General features: G+C 38.8%; 1 protein-coding gene across 1 annotated transcript; it reads right to left on the reverse strand.

Moving 5' to 3' along the window:
• Positions 1–15,461: 15,461 nt before the first annotated feature.
• hmgb1a (high mobility group box 1a) lies at positions 15,462–19,496 on the reverse strand. The gene is made up of 5 exons (XM_010767353.1): positions 19,390–19,496; positions 16,979–17,139; positions 16,579–16,724; positions 16,243–16,417; positions 15,462–16,140 (listed from the first exon to the last, which is right to left on the reverse strand). Exons 2-5 carry the CDS (start codon positions 17,123–17,125, stop codon positions 15,988–15,990), a joined length of 621 nt encoding a protein of 206 aa, XP_010765655.1. The 5' UTR covers positions 17,126–17,139; positions 19,390–19,496; the 3' UTR covers positions 15,462–15,987.
• Between the last annotated feature and the right edge of the window lie 1,843 nt (positions 19,497–21,339).

The following is a 21,339-nucleotide window of genomic DNA, read 5'->3' on the forward strand; positions in this document are numbered from 1 at the left end:
GTATTGTGTTTTGCTGTCTGCATACACTGTTAACCATTCATCAGCACGCCCAGGCATATTCACAAGCACACCCACACAAACAAACACATATAAATATATAGGATACCATTTATATAAATCAATGTTTATGTTAATATTCATATTCCTATTATTGTGTATCATTTATATAAATCATATCAAATATTCTGCTGACATTGGTTAATGATGAAATATTAAGACCGTCGATTTCTGTGTCCTTGATGGTCTTAAACCAAAGCTATGTAACAAAAAAGGGAGGACAAAAATATAACTTAAACTTCTTTATATAAGAACGACTTAACATTATGTGTGCATAGACCTACTGCAGAGGGGTAAAGCCAAGTGGGATTGTTATCATTTAACTTAACATCAATGAAGTAAAATAAGCTATTATTTAGACGTTCAACTTTTCTTGTAATCGATCATTATCATTAATGAATTAACATGTAAACCGTACTTTAAAATTGTAGTATGTCAGGTTGGACCTACTTTTAACTGTATCAAGTAATGTGTGTTTGTTTTTTCGTTAAATTAATAGCATTGATAAAACAGAAGTTGAAAAATCATACATTTTGTAAAATTTCTAAAATTATAAATTAAAATCAACACAACAATGTAGAATTTGAGAACCTTTATTTTTGAATTAAACGGTAATTGTACTTGGTCAATTTTGATGTTTTGGGGAAAAAATAAGATTTATTGTTAGTATTATATAATTTAGGTGCTGTCAAAAAAACAAGTAGTTAGGTTCATTTTTAGTATGTGTTTTATTTTGAAGTCAGAATCAGTGTATATCCGGGGATTATGTTTCTCAACGTGCTGCTTGATGCAGCCTCTTTAAGAACATGGCGACAGTCCAAAGATTGGAGGGTTGAACAATAACTATGGGTTGCACAGGGAAGAGAGTGCTGTGAGAAGTGGGAGCTTGAGTGGAAGAGAGCACAGCCTAGGTGGAGGAAGGATTACACCTCCTGAGTTTTGTTCTTCTTAATAGACAAGCAGAGACAAAATGGGCTGTGGATAATCAATGAGATCTTTCTGAGAATATAAGAAATTCATGACATCCTGCTGTTAATGTTTAAAAGCTCCACCTGATCCGAACACAATAATCAATGTATGAGTGTTACCGTGTTAAGAAAGTCTACCACAAGAACACAAATGATTGACTGTCAAAGGAAACACCCTTTTGCCTGACATGTATAAGGTCAGATCAGGATCAGCTGCAGAATGGAAGCATAGAGCTGAATTCAAAGTTTGATCTCTGGTTCACGGAAGTAATTCAAACGCAACTATTTGCATTTATATTTTCTGTCATACATGGTGACACTAGGTCTATTCAAAGTGATCAGTGACTTAAGGATAAGACAAGGGAACATGCTGTTCATCCCTCAGACTCCTTCAGTAAGGACTTAATCAATACATTAGCTAATCAGTATCCACGAGTGCATGTGCTGTCATGGAGAATGAAGAGTCACATAGAGCTTAACAGTATATTAATGGCTTTTTTAAACAGCATGTGACTTGGGTGTGTGTAACACTTGCTTAACTATATAGAATATGTTGTAAGTTTAACATACAGTATAAAGTCAGCATTATCATAGGGAGTTTGTGAATGACGTGACAGTTTAATAATATTAGTTCACTGTGGTTGTGGAGTTATTAATAGCATGCACCTAATACATAATGTAATATAATATCCTGTCCTTGGTAAAGTGTGTGTGTGTGTGTGTGTGTGTGTGTGTGTGTGTGTGTGTGTGTGTGTGTGTGTGTGTGTGTGTGGGTGTTGTGTGTGTGTGTGTGTGTGTTGTGTGTGTGTGTGTGTTGTGTGTGGTGTGTGTGCGTGTGTGTGTTGTCCTTGTACGTCAAAGGTCGCAATGCGTATCGGCAGCAAGTCTGCCGTCTCTCTCGCGGACTGAATGAAATCCATTGTGGCATCAGGAGTGTGCTTTTTCTCTGAGATCTACTGGATTAACTAACTACCTAATCTCCTCACCATAAAGGGAGAGTGGAGAGGGGGCTCACACACACACACACACACACACACACACATCCACACACCCACAGAGACAAAAACAAATCATGCCTGCACAAACACAAGGGAGGTGTGAATGTGTTTTTGTTGGCTGTGTTTTCAAAATGTAGGTCAGTGTGTGATTTTTAAGCTATTGAGCCAAATAGGGCAACGACTAATGACCATTTCATCAGTCAATCCTCTCGTGATTCTTTTTTTAATTAATAGTTCGATGTATAAAATGTTAAACAGCCAGATCATCTTAAAAAAAAAGGTAGACAATATGATATAAATAAGAAATTAAGAGCAAATTGTCACATTGCCAAGCTTAATTAATGATTTTGAACATGAATCGTTCATTACTGTTACCGATGATTTATTTTACACCATTGAGTTATCAGTTTAATGATAACAACTTTAAGTGATACAGAAATAACAGGTGGAAACATACAGTATTCTATCATGCACTATAGTAACTTTCTAAACATAGTCATGTTTCACCACTTTTAGACAGTGCTTACCTTTCTCTTCTTACTAAAAGTGAATTAATCTTCTACCACACACTGTTCCAACCGCCTGCGCTGTGTTTAACTTTCAATGACCGCTAACACCACAATAGGTTACATGACTATGAAACATAATTATTTATGTGTTAGAGTCTCATCCTTTCAGTCACTTTTTTTTTAGTTTTTTTGATAAAGAATGGCCTACAGTATGTCTAAAAATAATTGAGGTACAATGTTCAGCAAGGTATACAACTTAATTCTTTATAAATATCTTGTCTGCTTCCTGCTTTCAAGGCTCTAACAGTAAAACTATTTATCCTTTCATAATTTAAATTTGCAGTCTATCTTTCAACCAAAGCCAAAATGTATCTAGATCAAAGAAATACTTGTGGGTGGTGTGTGTGTGTGTGTGTGTGTGTGTGTGTGTGTGTGTGTGTGTGTGTGTGTGTGTGTGTGTGTTGCGTGCGTGCGTGCGTGCGTGCGTGCGTGCGTGCGTGCCTGTGTGTGTGTGTGTGTGTGTGTGTGTGTGTGTATGTGTGTGTTTCCCTCCTCACCACTTGCCTGTACTTATTCACAGTGCAGGTCTTTGTAATACGAACCACCGGTCACCTTTACAGTCCCTTCGTTCCTCTCTTTAAGGTCTGCTGGTCAAACATAAATGTTACATTTTGTGTAAAGACAATACAACTCTGTAATCTTTTAAGCCTCTTGACTCTTCGTCTGAGCACGTGCTGTGTTGCTTAGACCACACACATTCAACCAGTATATTGTATCCACTTGCACGGGGTCGGAGCAGAAGATACACTTTGATCTATTTCTGTTTTTAGTGTCACTGCAAAACAGTTGTTGCATTGAAGGGCAGCGTGCACGACAATCTTGCTCCATATATATAAACACTGACGCCCAGATAGCTGTACTCGAACATCTCCCTGCTGTGCTTCCACTGCCTCCCCATGTTTCCCGCTGATAATTAACATTCACCGTGTTCCATCAGCTATGACTGCAGACTTTGAGTTGTACTGTGGCGCAAAGGTTGATGTTGGGAGCCACCGACAGAACTCAACACCCAGCGTTACGCTTCACACCCCATAACAAATAGGGCAATCCAGCTCTCCCAGAGGAGATGTGAGCAATCATTTCCCCAACTATAACCACAGCACTGTTTGATATTCCCTCCTGCTCGTCTTCACTCTCCCTCGTGGCCTTCAGCCTCTGCCTGAGAGAGATCAATGGCACACTGACGGCCTTGTTCGGAAGTTGCCAAAATGATCCATATGATCTCACTTTCATCTAGTGATTTACATCCATGCAGATTTGATTTCGGGGTTGTTTGGGTTTCAAATGTGCAAGTCAACAAGCTTTTGTATGTGGGGCTTACTGCAATTCTGAATAACATCAGCACAAACCGTTTCCGTCTATTCGGCTCAACTCATTTTATGGTACCAGGTCATTCTCTCCAATTGTTTTTCCATTGGGAAGAGAACCCCTTCACTGTCGCCGCCAAAAACTGCTCCTACATAATTTTCAACATGACATATCCTTTCATTGGTGACTTCAAGAACCTCTGAAATGTGTCAATAGGACGGCGTAGTGTACAGCGTAGTTTTGCAAATGTTTTCCTAATTTCGAAATTCCTGTCTCTTGTCATCTTGTCATCTAAAAATGGCGGGACTGCAGAATATCCTGTCCGCTAGTCACAGTTCTTTATAACCGTCAGTGATCTGTTGTGTTTTAACTCCCCATTTAAGTATCGTCGCACTGGCGTGGAACCGAGACTACCAAAGAGTTGAGGGCTTTCCTCAACTTTGGTATTAAGGACCAAAAGAGAGTTGAGTAGAGCGATGTCTTACCAAGAAGTTGAAATAAGGCATAAAATGAGAATATGGTACACGTTTTCTTTTTCAAATGAACTGTTAATAAGCCACACGATTCATCTAGCCTGTTTTTCCAATATTCTCTCCTGTCATTGTCATAGACAACTCAAACACACCCATTGTGTCTCTACAACGTCATAGAGCTGCCTTTATTACTCAGGATCATGTCCCTCTCGAAAGCAGCAGTCTAAACCTGTGTTGGATTTGGCTCGGACTTACCAGGAGACAGTGTAAGCCTGAGCTTATCCACTAACTGTTGTTGTGGGAATCAGGAGGAGGTGGGTGCTTCTCTAATCTGCCCACCTGTCTAACACACTCAGTAGTAAATATACACAGGGATTTGTCCTGAGATCCCTCTACCTTTCGCTAGAGGATAAATCTGAGATAGGAGTTGTAACTGTGATATCTTCTGACTGCATTTGAGTGCTTGTTTTTTTAATGTTGTTGTTGGTTTGTTGAGGATAGAAACAACACTCACACACTCGTCATAGTCTTTTTCCACTCTGATGTGAAAAATGTTTTCATCATCTCACGTTCTTGCCATCTGTCTGCCACAGAAGGGGAATAAAGTACATTACTCAGTGTTTGTATCTTTGTGCACCTGCTTTTGTGAGTGTACATGCTTATCTGTTCTCTTCCCGTTTACCAGTTAGAAGGAGATTCAGTATTTATCTGAAAGGTTTTTGGTGGGGGAGTTTTTCCTTATCTAAAAGTAAGGGTTTAAAGGCCCGGACACACCAAGGTTTTGTTGTGGTGTGTCCGGTTTGCTGTCACTTATAGGCCCTTGTCGCCATGTTGAATTGACAGCAGAGCCTGTTGGTGACAGAAATCACTGTGATTGGCTATCAAGCTTAAGTGAATCATTTTAAGAGAAGAGAAAACAGACGAAATCGAAAATATCACATTTTAAAGGGCACACACAAAGTCTCTTTTCAATTTTCATCTTCATTGCATCTGATAATTACAATTCCCTATGATCATGAGACAAGTGTTTTTAATTCAGTGTGAAACGTTTCACAATGGCTTTGCATGCAGTTTAGCCAATCTGGAACATAAAGTCCACATGATTTGGCTCTTATATAAAAAGGTCAGTGAAAGATCAGTCGTTCTTTCTTTCTTTCTTTTTGTTCTTTCTCTCAACTAACAGAATGATATTTGAGAAGAGGCATATGACACCAGGAAATCACAAAACCTGTAATGTCATGCAAAATCCAATTGTCACTGTGACACCGTCAAGCATGTATGATTACACAGACTATCACCAACCTACAACAAAATAGAAACAATTACAATTTCTGTTGTTGTGATTATGTTTCAACCCTTTTCACATCAGTTAAGTCGGATAACATTGGCCATGAACACATTATTATAGCAAACTGCAAGCAGCAACAACCTCCGTGTACCTGAGTCAGCCTCGGCTTCCTCCTTCACCTCCCCCTCTGTTTTTCTTCCTGTTGCCATTCCTCCCTCTCTTATGGTGACTAGGCAGGCATAAAGTGGAGGGTGAGTCGGCGTTATCAGCAGTGCACGGTTGGCATTATGGCCACACTGTTGATGTCAGGCGGTTATTATGGCACCACAAAGCTGTGATTAGACTTCCCTGTAGAGCTCAAAACAAAAACAAGAGGATAAGTATAAAGGTTGTTGTCATCTGCTTCCTTTGGCCTTTTATCAATGAGCACATTTAAGGTGTTGTTTTTGCTGGGCCCTGTCCTCGTGTAGCTGTTGCTTTTCAGGTGGTCACTTGATTTATGTTTGTCCAAGACTGTCTCTTTGAATCACCTTGGGTAAGTGCTTTGTTTTGGCATGGATTTATTTTTTGACAGAACATGGCAGTGATAGCAAAGTAGGAAGAAAAACATGGGGTGAAAAATCTGACTTTGCACCACTTTCTCCTATCTAGATGTGTGCTAATCTCCTACAAGCACATTTCAAAATGTGTTGAAATTCAATACAATTGGATGGAAACTTGGCTTTTAACATTTAATGCATCTACGTCTGCCTACATACAACCAGTAAAACGGCAGTATCATAAAAAACACACTTAAATACATAGACAAAAACATTATTGTTACGATATGTAATATTCAATGCCCTTCAATAAGTTGTCTGTGGGGAAGGATGTGTTTGTTCCCTCTGCTGTCGGCGCCTCACTTCCTGCTTTAGTTTCCATCAGCTGAAATTCACTGGCTCAAAGTCAAGGGAGGATGTGTCACACACACACACACACACACACACACACACACACACACACACACACACACACACACACACACACACACACACACACAAACACACAAAGTTGATTAGTTATGGTTGAAAACAAGTGCAGGAAATGTTACGTCTATCCAAGCAGTTCAAAATCTGTTAAAGGAAAAACTGAAATATAATTCGACAAGGTGCTCTCAGCGATTCTCTTCAGTGAAATATGTAATTTTACAAAGTATATCATATAAATAACAAGATTCACACAAAGTTGTTATATATACAGTATCTTGCAATATTGATGTTGGATTTCCTTATCATAGAAGATGCTGTTTTGTTCACGCTATTAAAACAGGGTAAACTGTAATCAAGTAATCACATCAAGTTATTCGTTGAACCAGTGTGGTGATTTTATCTTGTTAACTTTTGGATTGATGAATGTGCCAAAAATGCATCGTTATAAAACTATGAAAACATTGGTTTATGAGAGGCTGATGATAAAGACCCCTGGCACATATTTTCTCATAAAACCCCTTTGAAAGTACACACTTTGATTCTGTGAAAGTTCACAAATCCTCTATCTTTCTCCAAGCTACCTTTGGAGGGTTTAAGATCAAACTGTTTTAAAACCTCACAAGTGATCTGAGCTGGGAGAAAAGTTTGGTTTCCCTCGGGCACTACTAAAGGCTTTCAAACTTCCAAACAGAGAGAGCAGTTTAAACTCTGATCTCAGACTGGCATGAAGTTAGAGGAATGGAAAAAGCCCGGTATTTAAAAAGAATACTCCATCCTGACTAAGGTTAAGGAGATCCACCATTTTAAAGGCTTATCAGACACCAAAAAAAATGCACAGTGGTTCATAACTGACAGGCTTTTACAATTCTGGAAAGTTATCATTGTTACCAAGCTGTCTTCACCAACAACAGACTGTAATAGTCATGTAAGGCAAGACATTTTGACATAGACCCCATCATAATGCACAAATGAACGATGGCTGAGTTCCATTTAGCTCCTTCAGTTTACTGGGACACGTGAATAGACTAGAGCCACTCTAAACAATATTAATACCACCTGGGCTTTGAGTACTTTTGTGGGAAAGTACTGCATTCATTTATATGCATGCTCTATTCACTGTCATAATAACTTTCATCACCAGGTAGTTGGTCATTTTATTTGCCGTCTGTTAAATGCTGGGTGCTGTCAGTGTGTTTATTAGAGCTAAAGCTTCAAAGGTCTGGAGTTATTCTCTGTGGGTTGAACACCATATCTTTTATGGTGTTGGTACCAGACATTTTAACTATTGCATATTTACCTTCTGTAAAGTCTTTGCAATGTTTTAACAGTTGCTATTCATCCTATACAACTGCTTTAAATGTGTACATTGGTTGTATGCTTTCTATATCAAAGAAATAAAAATGGATTTATCTATGAAAGCAGTCCCAGCTGTCTCAGAGAGAAGAAATTAGGTTAATAACATATTAAAACATTAGCTCTGGTTCCTATGATTGATTGTTTGTTTAGTCTGTTAAAGCCAGGCCGGGTCCCTTTAAGTGCTGAGCTCGAGGAATGCCTTATTTGCAATTCCCAACTGGAGAATATTTTTATATTGGCTTTGTGATTACAGTATAATCAGTGTAAATCAAAACTGTGGTGTGTTCATGACCTGATTACCTTAATCAGCCTTTCCAGTCTCAACCTGCTCCAGACACTGAGGCAGCAACAAACTGAAAGTAATGTCACTTTTTTGATCCTTGTATTAACATCCTGTTTCCCTCCTTTCTCATAAAGCACCTTAACATATTCCAAACCTTGTGTTAATGTGATCTTTTCATATTAAATTGGGAAAATACTGAGAAATTCCTTTGACATTTCAGTTTAATCTCGAGCTTGTTTGGGCCGTCTGAGTAATGACACAGCAACACCCACCCACACACACACACACACACACACACACACACACACACACACACACACACACACACACACACACACACACACACACACACACACACACAAAATACAGACTGATGGAGGGACTTAATGGAGGATGTAACTGACAAAGGTATTGATTACAGATCAATAGACGGATGTGTGGCACTGCTGTAAAGAGCACATTTATTATTTTGCCAATGTCAAAGCTAATTACAGCATTCCATGTGTTAATATCGCCATAATAAAATGTGTAAGTTGAGCTTTATTGTCACTATTGTTCAAAGGTTATAACGGAAAACCTCCACAGATAACACTCAGTCAGTAAATGTTACTATTTGTTTGCTTTTTCATCAGACATGAAGCACCAGGCTGTTCTGTTGATCTTGGAAGCAATGCATGACACGTCTGTAAACACTATCCTGAACCGATGTTTTGCTTTGTGTCTGGCATAAACATTTTGAGAAACTTAAATGCAATTACTTTATCCAACTAATCTGAAACTATCTATTCGGGGATAGATTTGAGATTAAATGTACAAACTTGGTCAGAGCTTAAATCTATAGAGCAGGCTTTGATACATGAAGAAGAAAGGGTTACAAAATACATGATACAAAGAACAGTTTTTATCTTAACTATACACTGTCAAATGGAGGTGACAGAACTCTTTCGATTGGTTTGGCTTCATTCTTGAGCGGATGTGTTTGTATGCAACAACATGATATATAAAGAAGTATCAACAAACGTAAATTCATCATGCCCCAAACACAGCACATCCTTAAAAAACAACAGAATACCAATAAATGACTCCCTAACAACAACATGACCTATGAGGTTACGCAGGTTGGAAAGCAAATGCATTTTTAAGTTGTAAACATTGGGAATTGAAACAAAACTACTTAAGGAAAATAAGGGGTCTCAATTTAACAATAAACATACATTTTTGACAAATTGGTGGCACTTGAAATGTGAAGCGATCAAAGCGATTTAAATATTTCATGACATAAATGTTTCAACAAATTTGATGGCAATCCATCAAGAAGTTGTCAAGACATTTCATAAGAGAGTAAACAACAACCCTGTGGCGCTGTAAGGAGATGCCAAGAGTTCTTTAAAGATATTTGGATTATTTTAAAAGGAAGTTATAAAAGTATCTTCCTGGCATAGTAGGTTTGACGTAAAGAGCACTAAAAACAGCCTGAGAGATCAACTTTATAGAAAACATGGTGACTAATGTGTATTTCAATGTGTGCACATGTTAATGCTGCATTACGGATCATTTCATAACATAATTCTCTGTATTTTATGTGACTTTACTTAACAGCAGAAGACACTTGATGGTTTGTGTTGTTTCACATCCACTGTCCTTCTGCCTATCTTTCTTGTTTGCATCAAAGCACTACAGACACTGCTTTCTTCTGCCTACCAGCCACAAGTCAACATGCAGTTTGAAAAGACACACACACACACACACACACACACACACACACACACACACACACACACACACACACACAGAAAAGAGGCATAAGATACAATGACTCATGTGATGCAACTATGAGTGCAGGATGACAAATCTGATTTCACAAGAACTCAACATTTGTGTAGCCGCCTACTCAAGCGTTTGTCAACGTAAAAACACGAGAACATGCAGAAACGTGCACTTTGTCTTTAATGTACACAGACAAACAGAAGTGCTTGACTTTTCTCCCACTTAAAAAGCTCCCTGCTGAAAATAGAAGTACTGTAACATCTCAGTGAGTTATTTTTTACTGAGCACAAATAAAATAAACACAGTTAGTATTTATATTATATCGGTGAACGTTGGGGTGTCGCAGTATACTGGTGGTAACCAGGATTTTTCAAAAGATTAAATATGCATATCATCTTAATATTAATATCATATGAATGGTCTCTCTTCCCCAATACACAATTGAGAGAAAAGAGACAAGGATGAAGATGACTGAGAATTACTTTTTTCTATAGATATTGCAACAATTCCATTATTGTGAATTTCTTTTGGACAAGATGATAGTGTAGCGAAAATCTAAAATGGTGGCAGACCAACTATACTCTTATTTTTAGAAATCACAATAAAGGCTGTTACTAAAGTAAGTGAATGTAAACTCAGGGTAATCTTGTCCAACAGCATCACCCAGTGGATGATGAAGTTTACAAGATTAAACAGTAAATCAGTGTGAAAATGATGGTGAAAACTATCTTTAAAAGGCTGCTTCTACAGATAAGAACAGCCTTTATCTCCCTTCAAAATGATTCCCTTGTGCTTGGTTCTTTCAAATAAAATCCCTTGTTGGTCTTTAAAGGCAGCTCGGGCACGCCGATGCTCCAGGCCTGTGGGAACCAGCCCTTACCTGATTGGTGCAGATGTGGGCTGGATCTGAAAAGATGCAGCTGATTGGGTCATCACTTTTAATCATGATGACATTCGGAAGCAGACAGTGGTATGACACACAAACACACACACGCACAAACACACACACAAACACACATAAACAAACAACCACACGCACATGCACACACATATTGCCGTGTGAACATCTGTGTGCACTGTGCAGTCATGCATGGCCTTGCCAGTACCAGTGTAGCCTACATTTGCATTGCATTTATGAGTCACACAATATGTCCAGTTTACACACAAAATATAATACAAATCACAAGTATTTCGTCGTATGAGGTTAAAACAAAAGAACAATATACTGTTTAAATAGGGAATGTGAATTTCTGTCATATTAGTCCTACACACATGCAGGAACACATTATTATGAAACACACATTGTTATAAAAAGGACTTATCGCTGAAAAATAGATAAGAAATAAGGAAAAAACCTCACAGAATCACAATATGAGATGTCTCTTATCCAGAAAAAAGCAATTAATCAAAGCGCTCTGCCATCCTTCTGCAGAGCCTCGATATGCTCCCTTCAGTGAACATGAAGTCGGTAGACGGCACCGGGTTATGATGCTTCTCATGCTGGCTGACGGCTCCTGGATGTGCAAAATGTCTTTGGGGAAGAGCAGTTATTTTCCACAGAATTGCAGAGTACAAAATGACTTTCATCAGGTCTGGGCCTTCATTAGGAGCTGACTGACCATCACAGTACCTGCTCTACTCAGACTGTAGGGCTATGCACGCAATTCTTTATTTTCTCAGGGAGATAAAACAAGTCTTATGCACACTCTACTTCCCCATGTGGAAAAAGGAACAGGTATTTATTACATAAAAAAAGGCATCAAACTTCCAACACAAGATGAATGGAGGAAATGTTTTTTTAAATATATATTTAAAAATATATCCAATCTTGTGAATGAACTGAAAAGTATCTGTTAAGGTGAACCGAGTCAATGACACCATAACAAATATAAGGATCAATTTAACTCATGAAATATATTTGTAGTGGGAAAGACATAAAACACATTATTTGTCGTTAATCCCACAGATGCTTGTAACGCTGAATATGGTTATTTCTTCTTTTTTGTTTACATAATTTGAATAGCTATTTTAAAAATATATTTCGATTAAAACGTGGTGCCAATAAAAAGTATATGCACGTGGTATGAGAAATGTTGTCCAGCAAATGCAACTGCTCGTCAATGCAGGCAGCACTAAATGAGTGTATGGCAGAGGTTCAAAACTGACACCAAAAGCATCAACACACAAACTATGGCTCCATTTGATGGCACCCAGCGGACAGAAACAAGCCACCAGTATGTTCAGCAATGAAAAATAAGTGTGATTATTCTTCCTTTAAAGGTCCCATGTCATGCTTTTCTGGTTATTACCCGTCCCCTTGTGTGTTATGAAGGTTTTTATGCATGTAAACGGTCTGCAAAGTCACAAACCAAATGGACCAATCCGTGGAGCCGTTACGTTAACACACACACACCCAATCTTTTCTCAGCTGCAGCTCTGCCGATTTCTCCTCCCTGAGACGGCGGGACGCGGCGAGGCTTCGAGTCGGTGTGGGAGCACACACACAAACTCCCTGCCAGGCTGCGGGTGTGTGTGTTCGGGCTGGGTTTCGCTGTGTCTCGCTGTCCCGCAGACGGCCACTGGGCTCACAGGGAGGGGGGAGGGGGGCGGGGGCAGCAACAAGCCTTTAGAAACAGAAGGAATGAAGTTACACGATACATACTACCCAGAGATGCTGTATGAGAAACCAATGAGATTTGGGAAAATTGCAGAATATAAATCTATTTTAGTATACTTCAACAATGGAATTATGATCAGTAGAAATGGCCATGCCATGGGACCTTTAACATAGTTGAATTTTCAGTTGGATTTTGCTTTGACTCAATAACTTATTTTTTCAATTACAATGCAGGAGTTAAATATGAAATTAGCCACAAATCCATTTAATGAATGCCTGATGTTTACACCACAGACTAGACCAGAACTCAAAAGAGAGACAAATGCAGTTAGAGTAATTCCAAGTTCTTGTCAATTTTAAACCTGAACAAATCAGAGGTCAAAGCTGTGAGATTAATCAGAATGGCAAATTCAACCAGGCAGGGGGCCGGCAGTGAATCATCAATCCAGGAAACAAGCAGGGGTTCAGGAATGCAGAATCAGAGAGGCAGGAAAGGAAGTTATTTAATAAATAATCCAGCAATGCTCTACACAATTGTGACGGAATGGCAAGACTGAAGATGTGCATTGTTATGTTGACAAAAGCCACACTAAAGCAGTAAAAACACATCCAATTGTAATGGGTCAAGAGAAAGACAATTACAGCTTTGCATAAACTGCACATTTTCTTTAAGGCTATTATTTCGCTCTGTTTGCATGGAGTTTTAGGGTTTCCACACTCAAAGGACCAAGGTTAAATTGTTACCATAGGTTTACATATCCCTCCAGGATGTATTAACATGTCTAATGATGACTTTCAAATTATTTTAATTATCTGCACATGCAAATAGATATCGTGTAGTATATACACCTAAAAGTATATTTTCGATGTGTTTTTTTCTACTTCATGTCATGGAAGCAACATCTTAAACCTGACCAATGTATGAAAAAACAGCGATGCTTTTGCTTGAAGTTACTTGAAGAATAAAAAAACATTTATATTGGGTTTAAGAGCAGTTGTGGCAGAATTGTACTACATTTACATAATCAGCCACTAATTGATTTTTGGACCTGTCATTCATAAGTACTGAAAATCAGCTACAATTTGAAAACAACTGTTCTCACCTCTAATGATGGATTTCATCCCCAGTGTTGTTGCCGTTGCAGTGATTGACCGCTAGGTGTCACCGGAGACCGCTGGTTGGTCGCAGTGTGCAGCGGACACCAGGTGGCTGGATTAACAGGCTGTGGAGCCGGCAGTGGCGCTGTGGAGCTAAACCTCCCTCTGTATGCTTCTGTTCTGGTCTGAACAGGCCCATACAGGCACTGATCAACAGCTGAGAGCCATGCGGAGCTGCAACTGCTCCAGCATAGTTTCCCCCTATCCTGCATGCTCAACTGCAGTATGGAGTACACAATATGTGGGCCTATTCTGTGGATGTGAGTGTAAACATTCTCCATTTGAACTGCTTCCCTCAATCTGTTGTAACTGTAGGCAGGCCATACTGCACATTGAACACAGGAAGAGTAGGGAAATAATAATGAGCCGTGACAGCAGCTTGCAGCTGTCACATGTTTGCTAATTGTATATTATGTTTGCCCCCAGTTAGCTTTCCGTGCAGCTTTCATGACACTATCAGATATAGACAACACATCCATGATGTGAATCAAGGCTGGGGGTAAGGGAAATGTCCCCATGGATGCCATCATCCGCTAGATTCAAATGTAATAAGAAAAAGCAAGCATCATCAGTAAGTGTGAAGAATGGTCCGGGATAGCAAGAGGCTGTTTCACCTTCAGGGACCGGCTGGGCTTTATCGGAGCAGTGCAGAGGTCAGCTGCTGCCCTGTGTCTGCCTGTCCTCTGGTCTTATTGATGCAAGGATCATATAGGCCAAGGCCAGCATTATGACAGAGGCTGAGCAGACAGGCGGCACAGAAGAAGATACATCATTGTGTTTTACACCAACGATCACACTGTGCTGCCCAGCTCATTTCTGTGAATCTGTATGCTCAGGCTGAAGGTTGGTAACCCCCGTCTGAATATGCCTCTCCCATGGGGGAAGCGGTGTTGTACAATGTACAGTATCTGTGTGTGCCTTTTAGTTGTGGTCTGCAGTGGTTTGTACACATCAGCTATATCCTTGTGTCACTGGGTTTTCAAAGCATAATCCTTCTTATATAAATGCTTCCCCCCCCCCGGATAGGAGTATACGTGACAGATGAAGCAGCTGTATCTAAATAAAACAGGAACAGTTAGTGATGCATGCAGAGCAATCATGCTACAATTGTCAGTGTACCTCCACCACGCCAAGGAGCTTCGACGCACAGCTTCTTTGCATAGAATCAGGGTAGCGTTAAACATGCATGATACAATAAAATGTTTTAGTTCAGTTATATTAGGGACAGCTAGTAAAGGCCTGGACATCCTCCTCACTTAACCATCTCTTAGCACAGCATAATAACTCAATTTCACTTTGCGTAGACTGTAAAACAATTAGCACACAAAACGCACTTCCAAATGGAAATGAATAACTCTTTAGTCTTAAACCATTTACTTAGAGGAATTATCAGTCCCATAGACGTTTGTATGATATTTAATCATCCAGGCTGTTTTAATTGTTTGTATTGATTTTGGCAGTGCTAGCATTCCAGTGCAGAAAATTGATTTGTTTTGAGATAGTTACTGTTTATCCTAATACTACTTCTAAAATAGGGATATTATAGCTTTGACTCAGAGGAATTTTGCATTAATGTTCACTTAAACTAGTGTAGACTTTGGCTGGAGGAAAATAAGCTATCTTAACCGCTCACACACAAACACAAAACCGATTTATTAAAAAAAAATGTTTATTGACATCAGAAGCAATTTAAATTTCAACATTAAACAAGCCGTTTTTTTTACTCTTGCTATTACAGTGGTACATAAAGATCAGTCGAACAACTGTGATACGTCAATTTTGATAACACATCATTTAAAATGAAAACACACAGGAAAAAGGAAAAAAAGAGACACTCAGATCTAACTTAGAACTGTTTTTATGTGCTGTGTACCTCTAGCTAGGGAAAATACTGTAAGCCCACTCCTTTACACTGTACCAGGCAGGATAGTGGTCTAGGAACTATCACTGAAAAAATAAGACTGGCAGAAAGATAGACACGATACTTGTGTAGTGTCAACTATACAAAAAGGAGAAAAAAAACTGTACAGCATAAAAACAACTGATATACACAGCCTTTTTAGTTTTTTTTCTACCCCTTGGATACTAATGTATTTCTTTCGGTAAGTGACGTGTATACAAGGGGGTTGAATGCTTTATAAACAAGAAAAATGACCACTACACATGTCATTCCACATCTACTCGTCATCGTCATCATCAAAGTCATCATCCTCCTCATCATCGTCATCATCATCGTCATCCTCCTTCTTCTCTACCTTGGCCGGGGCTTTTGCTGCAGGTGCGGGGGCACTGGTTCCTGTTTTGCCCTTAGCGCGGTATGCTGCTACGTCCTGGGAGGGATGAATGAAAACACATTGAACTAATGCCCATACAGTCACTTGTAGGTAGTATCATGTGTGCTATTTGCATACAACAGATCACTGCGTCTTTACCTTCTCATACTTCTCCTTCAGTTTAGCCGCTTTCTTCTCAAAGGGCTGCTTGTCCTCTGAAGCGGTACCGTTCCACATCTCACCAAGCCTCTTGGCAGTATCTCCAATGGTCAAACCAGGGGACTCTTCTTTCACCTTAGGGCGATACTCCGCGCAAAAGACGAAGAAGGCAGATCTGGAAACAAAGAATAAGATTGTCATTTTTCATAGTACAACAATATTCACATTGTGTCTTCATAACATACGTCAGCTGCTTATGATTCAGATCAGTTTTGTTCTGGAGAAAGATTTATATTTCAAGAGAGTGTCAAATATTGAATGACTTGCTGTACTTACGGGGGTCTTTTGGGTGCATTGGGGTCCTTGAACCTCTTCTTCTTGCCTCCACTGGCTGGAACGTAGTTCACCATCTCTCTCTCATAGCGCACCTTGTCCTGCCTTGCCAGGTCCTCAAATTTGCCTTTCTCCTTAGCAGTCAATGGCTGAAAGAAGAGAAGTCATTTGCTGATTGTACTGTCAGAATATTCCTTCCTACAAAAACCTCCAGATTTCTAGGTTTGGGATATTTTACTTTACTTGCACAATGTGGCAACATAAGTGTTGCTAATCAAGATAAACAATCAACATCCTGTCCCTGAATTAACTTGATATAGGTCAAATAGTCCATTTAGAACAATAAAATGTGAAATGTATTAATCTGACTATTTTATAAATGGACATCATCCATTCATCCTACCTTCCATCGCTCAGAGCACTTCTTGGAGAACTCGGAGAAGTTAACCGAAGCTTCAGGGTGTTTCTTCTTGTGCTCCTCCCGACAGGTCTGGACAAAATAGGCATAGGAGGACATCTTGCCCCTGGGCTTTCCTGGCTCTCTCACCATCTTGACAGTTGAATCTAAAAACAAAGGTTTAGGTTAGCTTTTATTCAATGTATACTTTAATCTTATTTTTACTTTGGAAAGAGGAACAAGTGGATTACTAGCTGGGATGTTGTGAAAAATTTCCCAAATATACTTTATTAAATATGTATAAACATAATTAAAAGAAATTGTGATATTTGTTTTTTATTAATTATTATAATTTCAATTATGAATCATACACAGCAGTATATCCCCATCCACCATGTTAATCGTGTCTTACAATAGGAACATCTTTATGTCCCTCCATTGACCACTGGTGTTGTTGATGGCACTACTTAAGTGACCCGCCCCCCCTGTGTTCAAACTGCAAGTTAGTACCCAGTTTAAACAAACAGTCTGCTAAAAGTAAAGCCGTCCGGCAAAGAAGGGGCTAATGCAAAAAAAAATTACTTTATTTAATAACCATTCGTTAATCTGTAACAGTGTCTTTTCATATAACTAAGTGGTCAACTACAATGTTGGTGGTTTAAAACTGTCTTAACACACCGATATGTAATCATGAATAAAAATCACCAAAAACGCCAATAAATACATTTATTCCATCTAGGGATGCCCGTTTTAGTCCATATCACTTTCACATGTTGTGCAAAAGTTCCCCAAGTGCAACGGGATAACATAAACCCCAGCCCTCTGCGGGACTATAACAGTGGACCTGGCGCTAAGACATTTTTGTGGAAAAAACTACCCTCATGTCTCATCTGCCATGAAAAAAGACCGTCTGGAACATTCATGTTCATGTTTTATCCAACAAATAACTTGGACACAAAAAAGACACAAATTGCACATAAAAGCTTATTTATTGAAATTAAAACACGTAAACTGCAATTCGATGTCATTTGACAATAGTATATTATAAGTCTTCCTTTCCTCCTATTCTGAAAATAATTCCGTTCAAATTGCAAATCTGTTAAAATCCGTAATTGTCCAATGTATTTTTCCCATTAAAATGCCTACTGTAACTCCCCGTTAAAGCTTGTGTCGATCGAAGTAGTAATGGCGCATAGGCTTTCGTTAAGGAAAAGGAGGTCAACAACGACAGCAATATTTCTTCTTCCATTTTGTGAGAATGCCTTCTTCATGAAAGAAAGTCCCCCTCAAATGTCTCCTCACTCCCTTCAGTTTGCTTTGCAAATCGACAAATGTGTCTGGAAAGACGGCGTTCTATACAAAATATTTCCCCGATTGAATCCTATTGCACTAGCCGGTTTGTATAGTAATACATTGGGACTGCACTGTGTCTATGAGCGGCTGCTACTGCTGCCTTGGTTTCTATGAGCTCCTAATGGCCGCTCGTCTTCATCCACTAACATGGAGAATATGGCTCCTTCTCTTTGTGTCAACGCACAACCATGCGATAGAGGGCAGAGCGACCGCGGCGACCACTCTACTTCAACCCCCGATTTAAACCTTTTAACATAATCGGAAAAATATTGCAATAGCATCGTTGGAATCACGAAAGATTGGTCTTTCTTTTCACGTCGTTACATTTGATAGTTACCGGTTTGTTTTTCGAGAAAACCCGGTTAGAAAAAGTTGATCTGAACTGCGCCTCTGTCACTAGCCTCGCTGCCTTTCCTCCTATGCGAATACAGTCAGCCATTACAGTAAAAGCGCAGATCGTGAGGTAATTTTTTCACCGTCTTCTCGGGAGAATTATAGCAAACAATCATATGGACTTGTATACTTTGAAACATTCTTTCTTTTTCTCATGTTTTTGTATTTTTTTATGTTTGCATTGCATATCCCGTACGCTCTCCAGTCTTCACATGACAGCCGTTCAGCTTCGCAATGCACTGCAATGGCTAGCAAACGGTGAGTTTTCTACCATTGTCGCTAACGGTGTCGTCCACTAGACATTCCTGAATTTTTACTCGATATCCACCGTTCAATTTGACTCCATTTTATAACAATGACACAATAGTAATATACAAAATTATTTATATGCTACAAAATTGACGATTATCGTCGAATTCAGTCAAGGTTAATATTTTGTTCTCGTTTTTTTTAAAGAGCGTCTGGACCACACCAGGCAGGGCACTGTAACGTTACCTGCTTTGCGCCGGCTATTTTTTTTGTTTTTTTGACGTTTCATCGCAATAAAAATCATTTTCAAACAGTAAGATATAATGTATTCAATCATAGCAAACACATAAGTGAGATATCTAGAATTGTTATCATACTTTTCATCATTAAGAACACTTAGAATTTTCGCGTGTGATACTTACCTAGGGACTATCGCTGGATCTGAATGCTCTGCAATGGCTGTATGTGAGGAACACAGGCGATACGCAGTGTCTTCAGTCTTCAGCTCTCTAACATTACTCTCGACGGGGCTCTCACCCCATTGGCCAGCGCCCGGTCTAACGCTGCTCTGATTGGACGGGGGCTTTTCATTGTCCTAATAGAAGACGAGGTTCGATTGGCTACCTTTTGTGAAACGTCACTGAAGTTTTCTGAGGCGCGTGGATACAAAAATATTCCAGTCCTAGCATGCTGGAGCTGGTAGTAGTGTAGTGTGTTTGCCATAGTATTGAATTCACTACGTTGAGCACAGTGTACAGTAGGCAAGTTAAATGAATGAGAAAACGTGGAGCGCTTGTAGGCAGTGAACGGACAAGCTGTAAGACGTTGTGCGATTGTGTTGGGTGGGCTGCACACCTCTTCCTCCACCACCTCCATTGTGCATTATCCTCAATATACTTAGCTTATTTGCAAATTATGACTTTGAAAAATGCATAAAATAAACATCGCACGTTCAAGTGTAACACGCAGCGGACGCTTTTTTTCATTTATACGCACTTAAGACATTTTATAGCATTACGACAGGATTTAGAATGAAAACACAATACCAATTGGGTTAATGACCTGCCTTTTAATTACATTATATACCGTAATTTTCATTTGTCAGACAATTATATAAGTAATGTCACTATACCGTAACCACACAGTGTTATATTAGTCTTTTACAACAAGAATACGTAATAATACTTTTAGCAAGCACTTAATATATGTCTGTATTTGAAGTCCCTAATAGGCTAATACAAAAAATATATAAACAGGCATAAAATCATGGTGAAAGCATTTAATATGTAGACTAGGACCCAAAGCTTTTCTTTTTTTCAGATTTATATGTTTTTGGGGGGTAATTTGAATGGGCTTACAGTACTCATTGGCAAATGATAGTGCTCATCTGCAGGTAAAACACAACCTTATCAAGATCAAAGAGTTACATAGTACACGCCAACGTTTTTGAATAGATAATTTTATAGTTAAAAGTATGGCATTTGAGAGTAATTTCAGGTCGACATATATATTTGTTTTATAATTAGACTGATTTAAATATTGCTTGCAGGCCGGTGTTGTGCAATATTTAAATATTTCAACTTGCTGATAAACCCATAGATATAACAGTGAGACTCCGCTCTCTACCCCAGACACATGTTCTGTGCAATGCAATGGTTAAAACCCCTACATTCAACATACTATAACAATATAGTTAGATTTGAAAAAGACAATATTGAGGTAAAATTAATTTTAATATTTATTTTGATCTGATGTTGCATTGTTCTGGACCACATTAATATAAACATATTTTACTTTATAAAACACGGTCCTACTTTTTGATAATTTAATACAAATTAGAGTACAGAATACCCTGTAAACTATACTGTACCCTACATCCACCTGTTTTTCTGTCATATGTAGACAACAGCACTCTAAAACACTGTTTTGTTGTGCAGCTGTTAAACAATGTATCTCATTAGCTCTGCCAAAAGATGTCCAGATGTCATGTGATTATGTGTTTGCTGATTTGTCTGACCAACAACAGATGGTATTAGGTTGCATATATATTAAACGTTCTTCCCACATTTAGGCTCTTTAGAAACTAACTGTAATGAGGTGAATGACCCTGTAAAATCACTCTATAGCGCCACCATCAGACAAAGATTAGAATTTGTTTAATTAGTGTTTTGCCCATTAGTATCATTATGCTATCTCAATATACACTTCACTTATTATATTATTGTATATAAAATGGTTATGTAGTCATTTTGCATAGTTAATTGTGATTACATATTTTAACTGGATTCAACCCTTACCCTTCCAAAAGGTACAATTCTATGTGTGAACTTGTGACCATGAGCTTTAGCACCACCATAGTTACAAAATATAAA

Source organism: Notothenia coriiceps, unplaced genomic scaffold, assembly GCF_000735185.1.
Source record: "Notothenia coriiceps isolate Sejong01 unplaced genomic scaffold, NC01 NC01_scaffold00004210, whole genome shotgun sequence".
In the NCBI taxonomy this organism is placed as follows: Eukaryota; Metazoa; Chordata; class Actinopteri; order Perciformes; family Nototheniidae; genus Notothenia; species Notothenia coriiceps.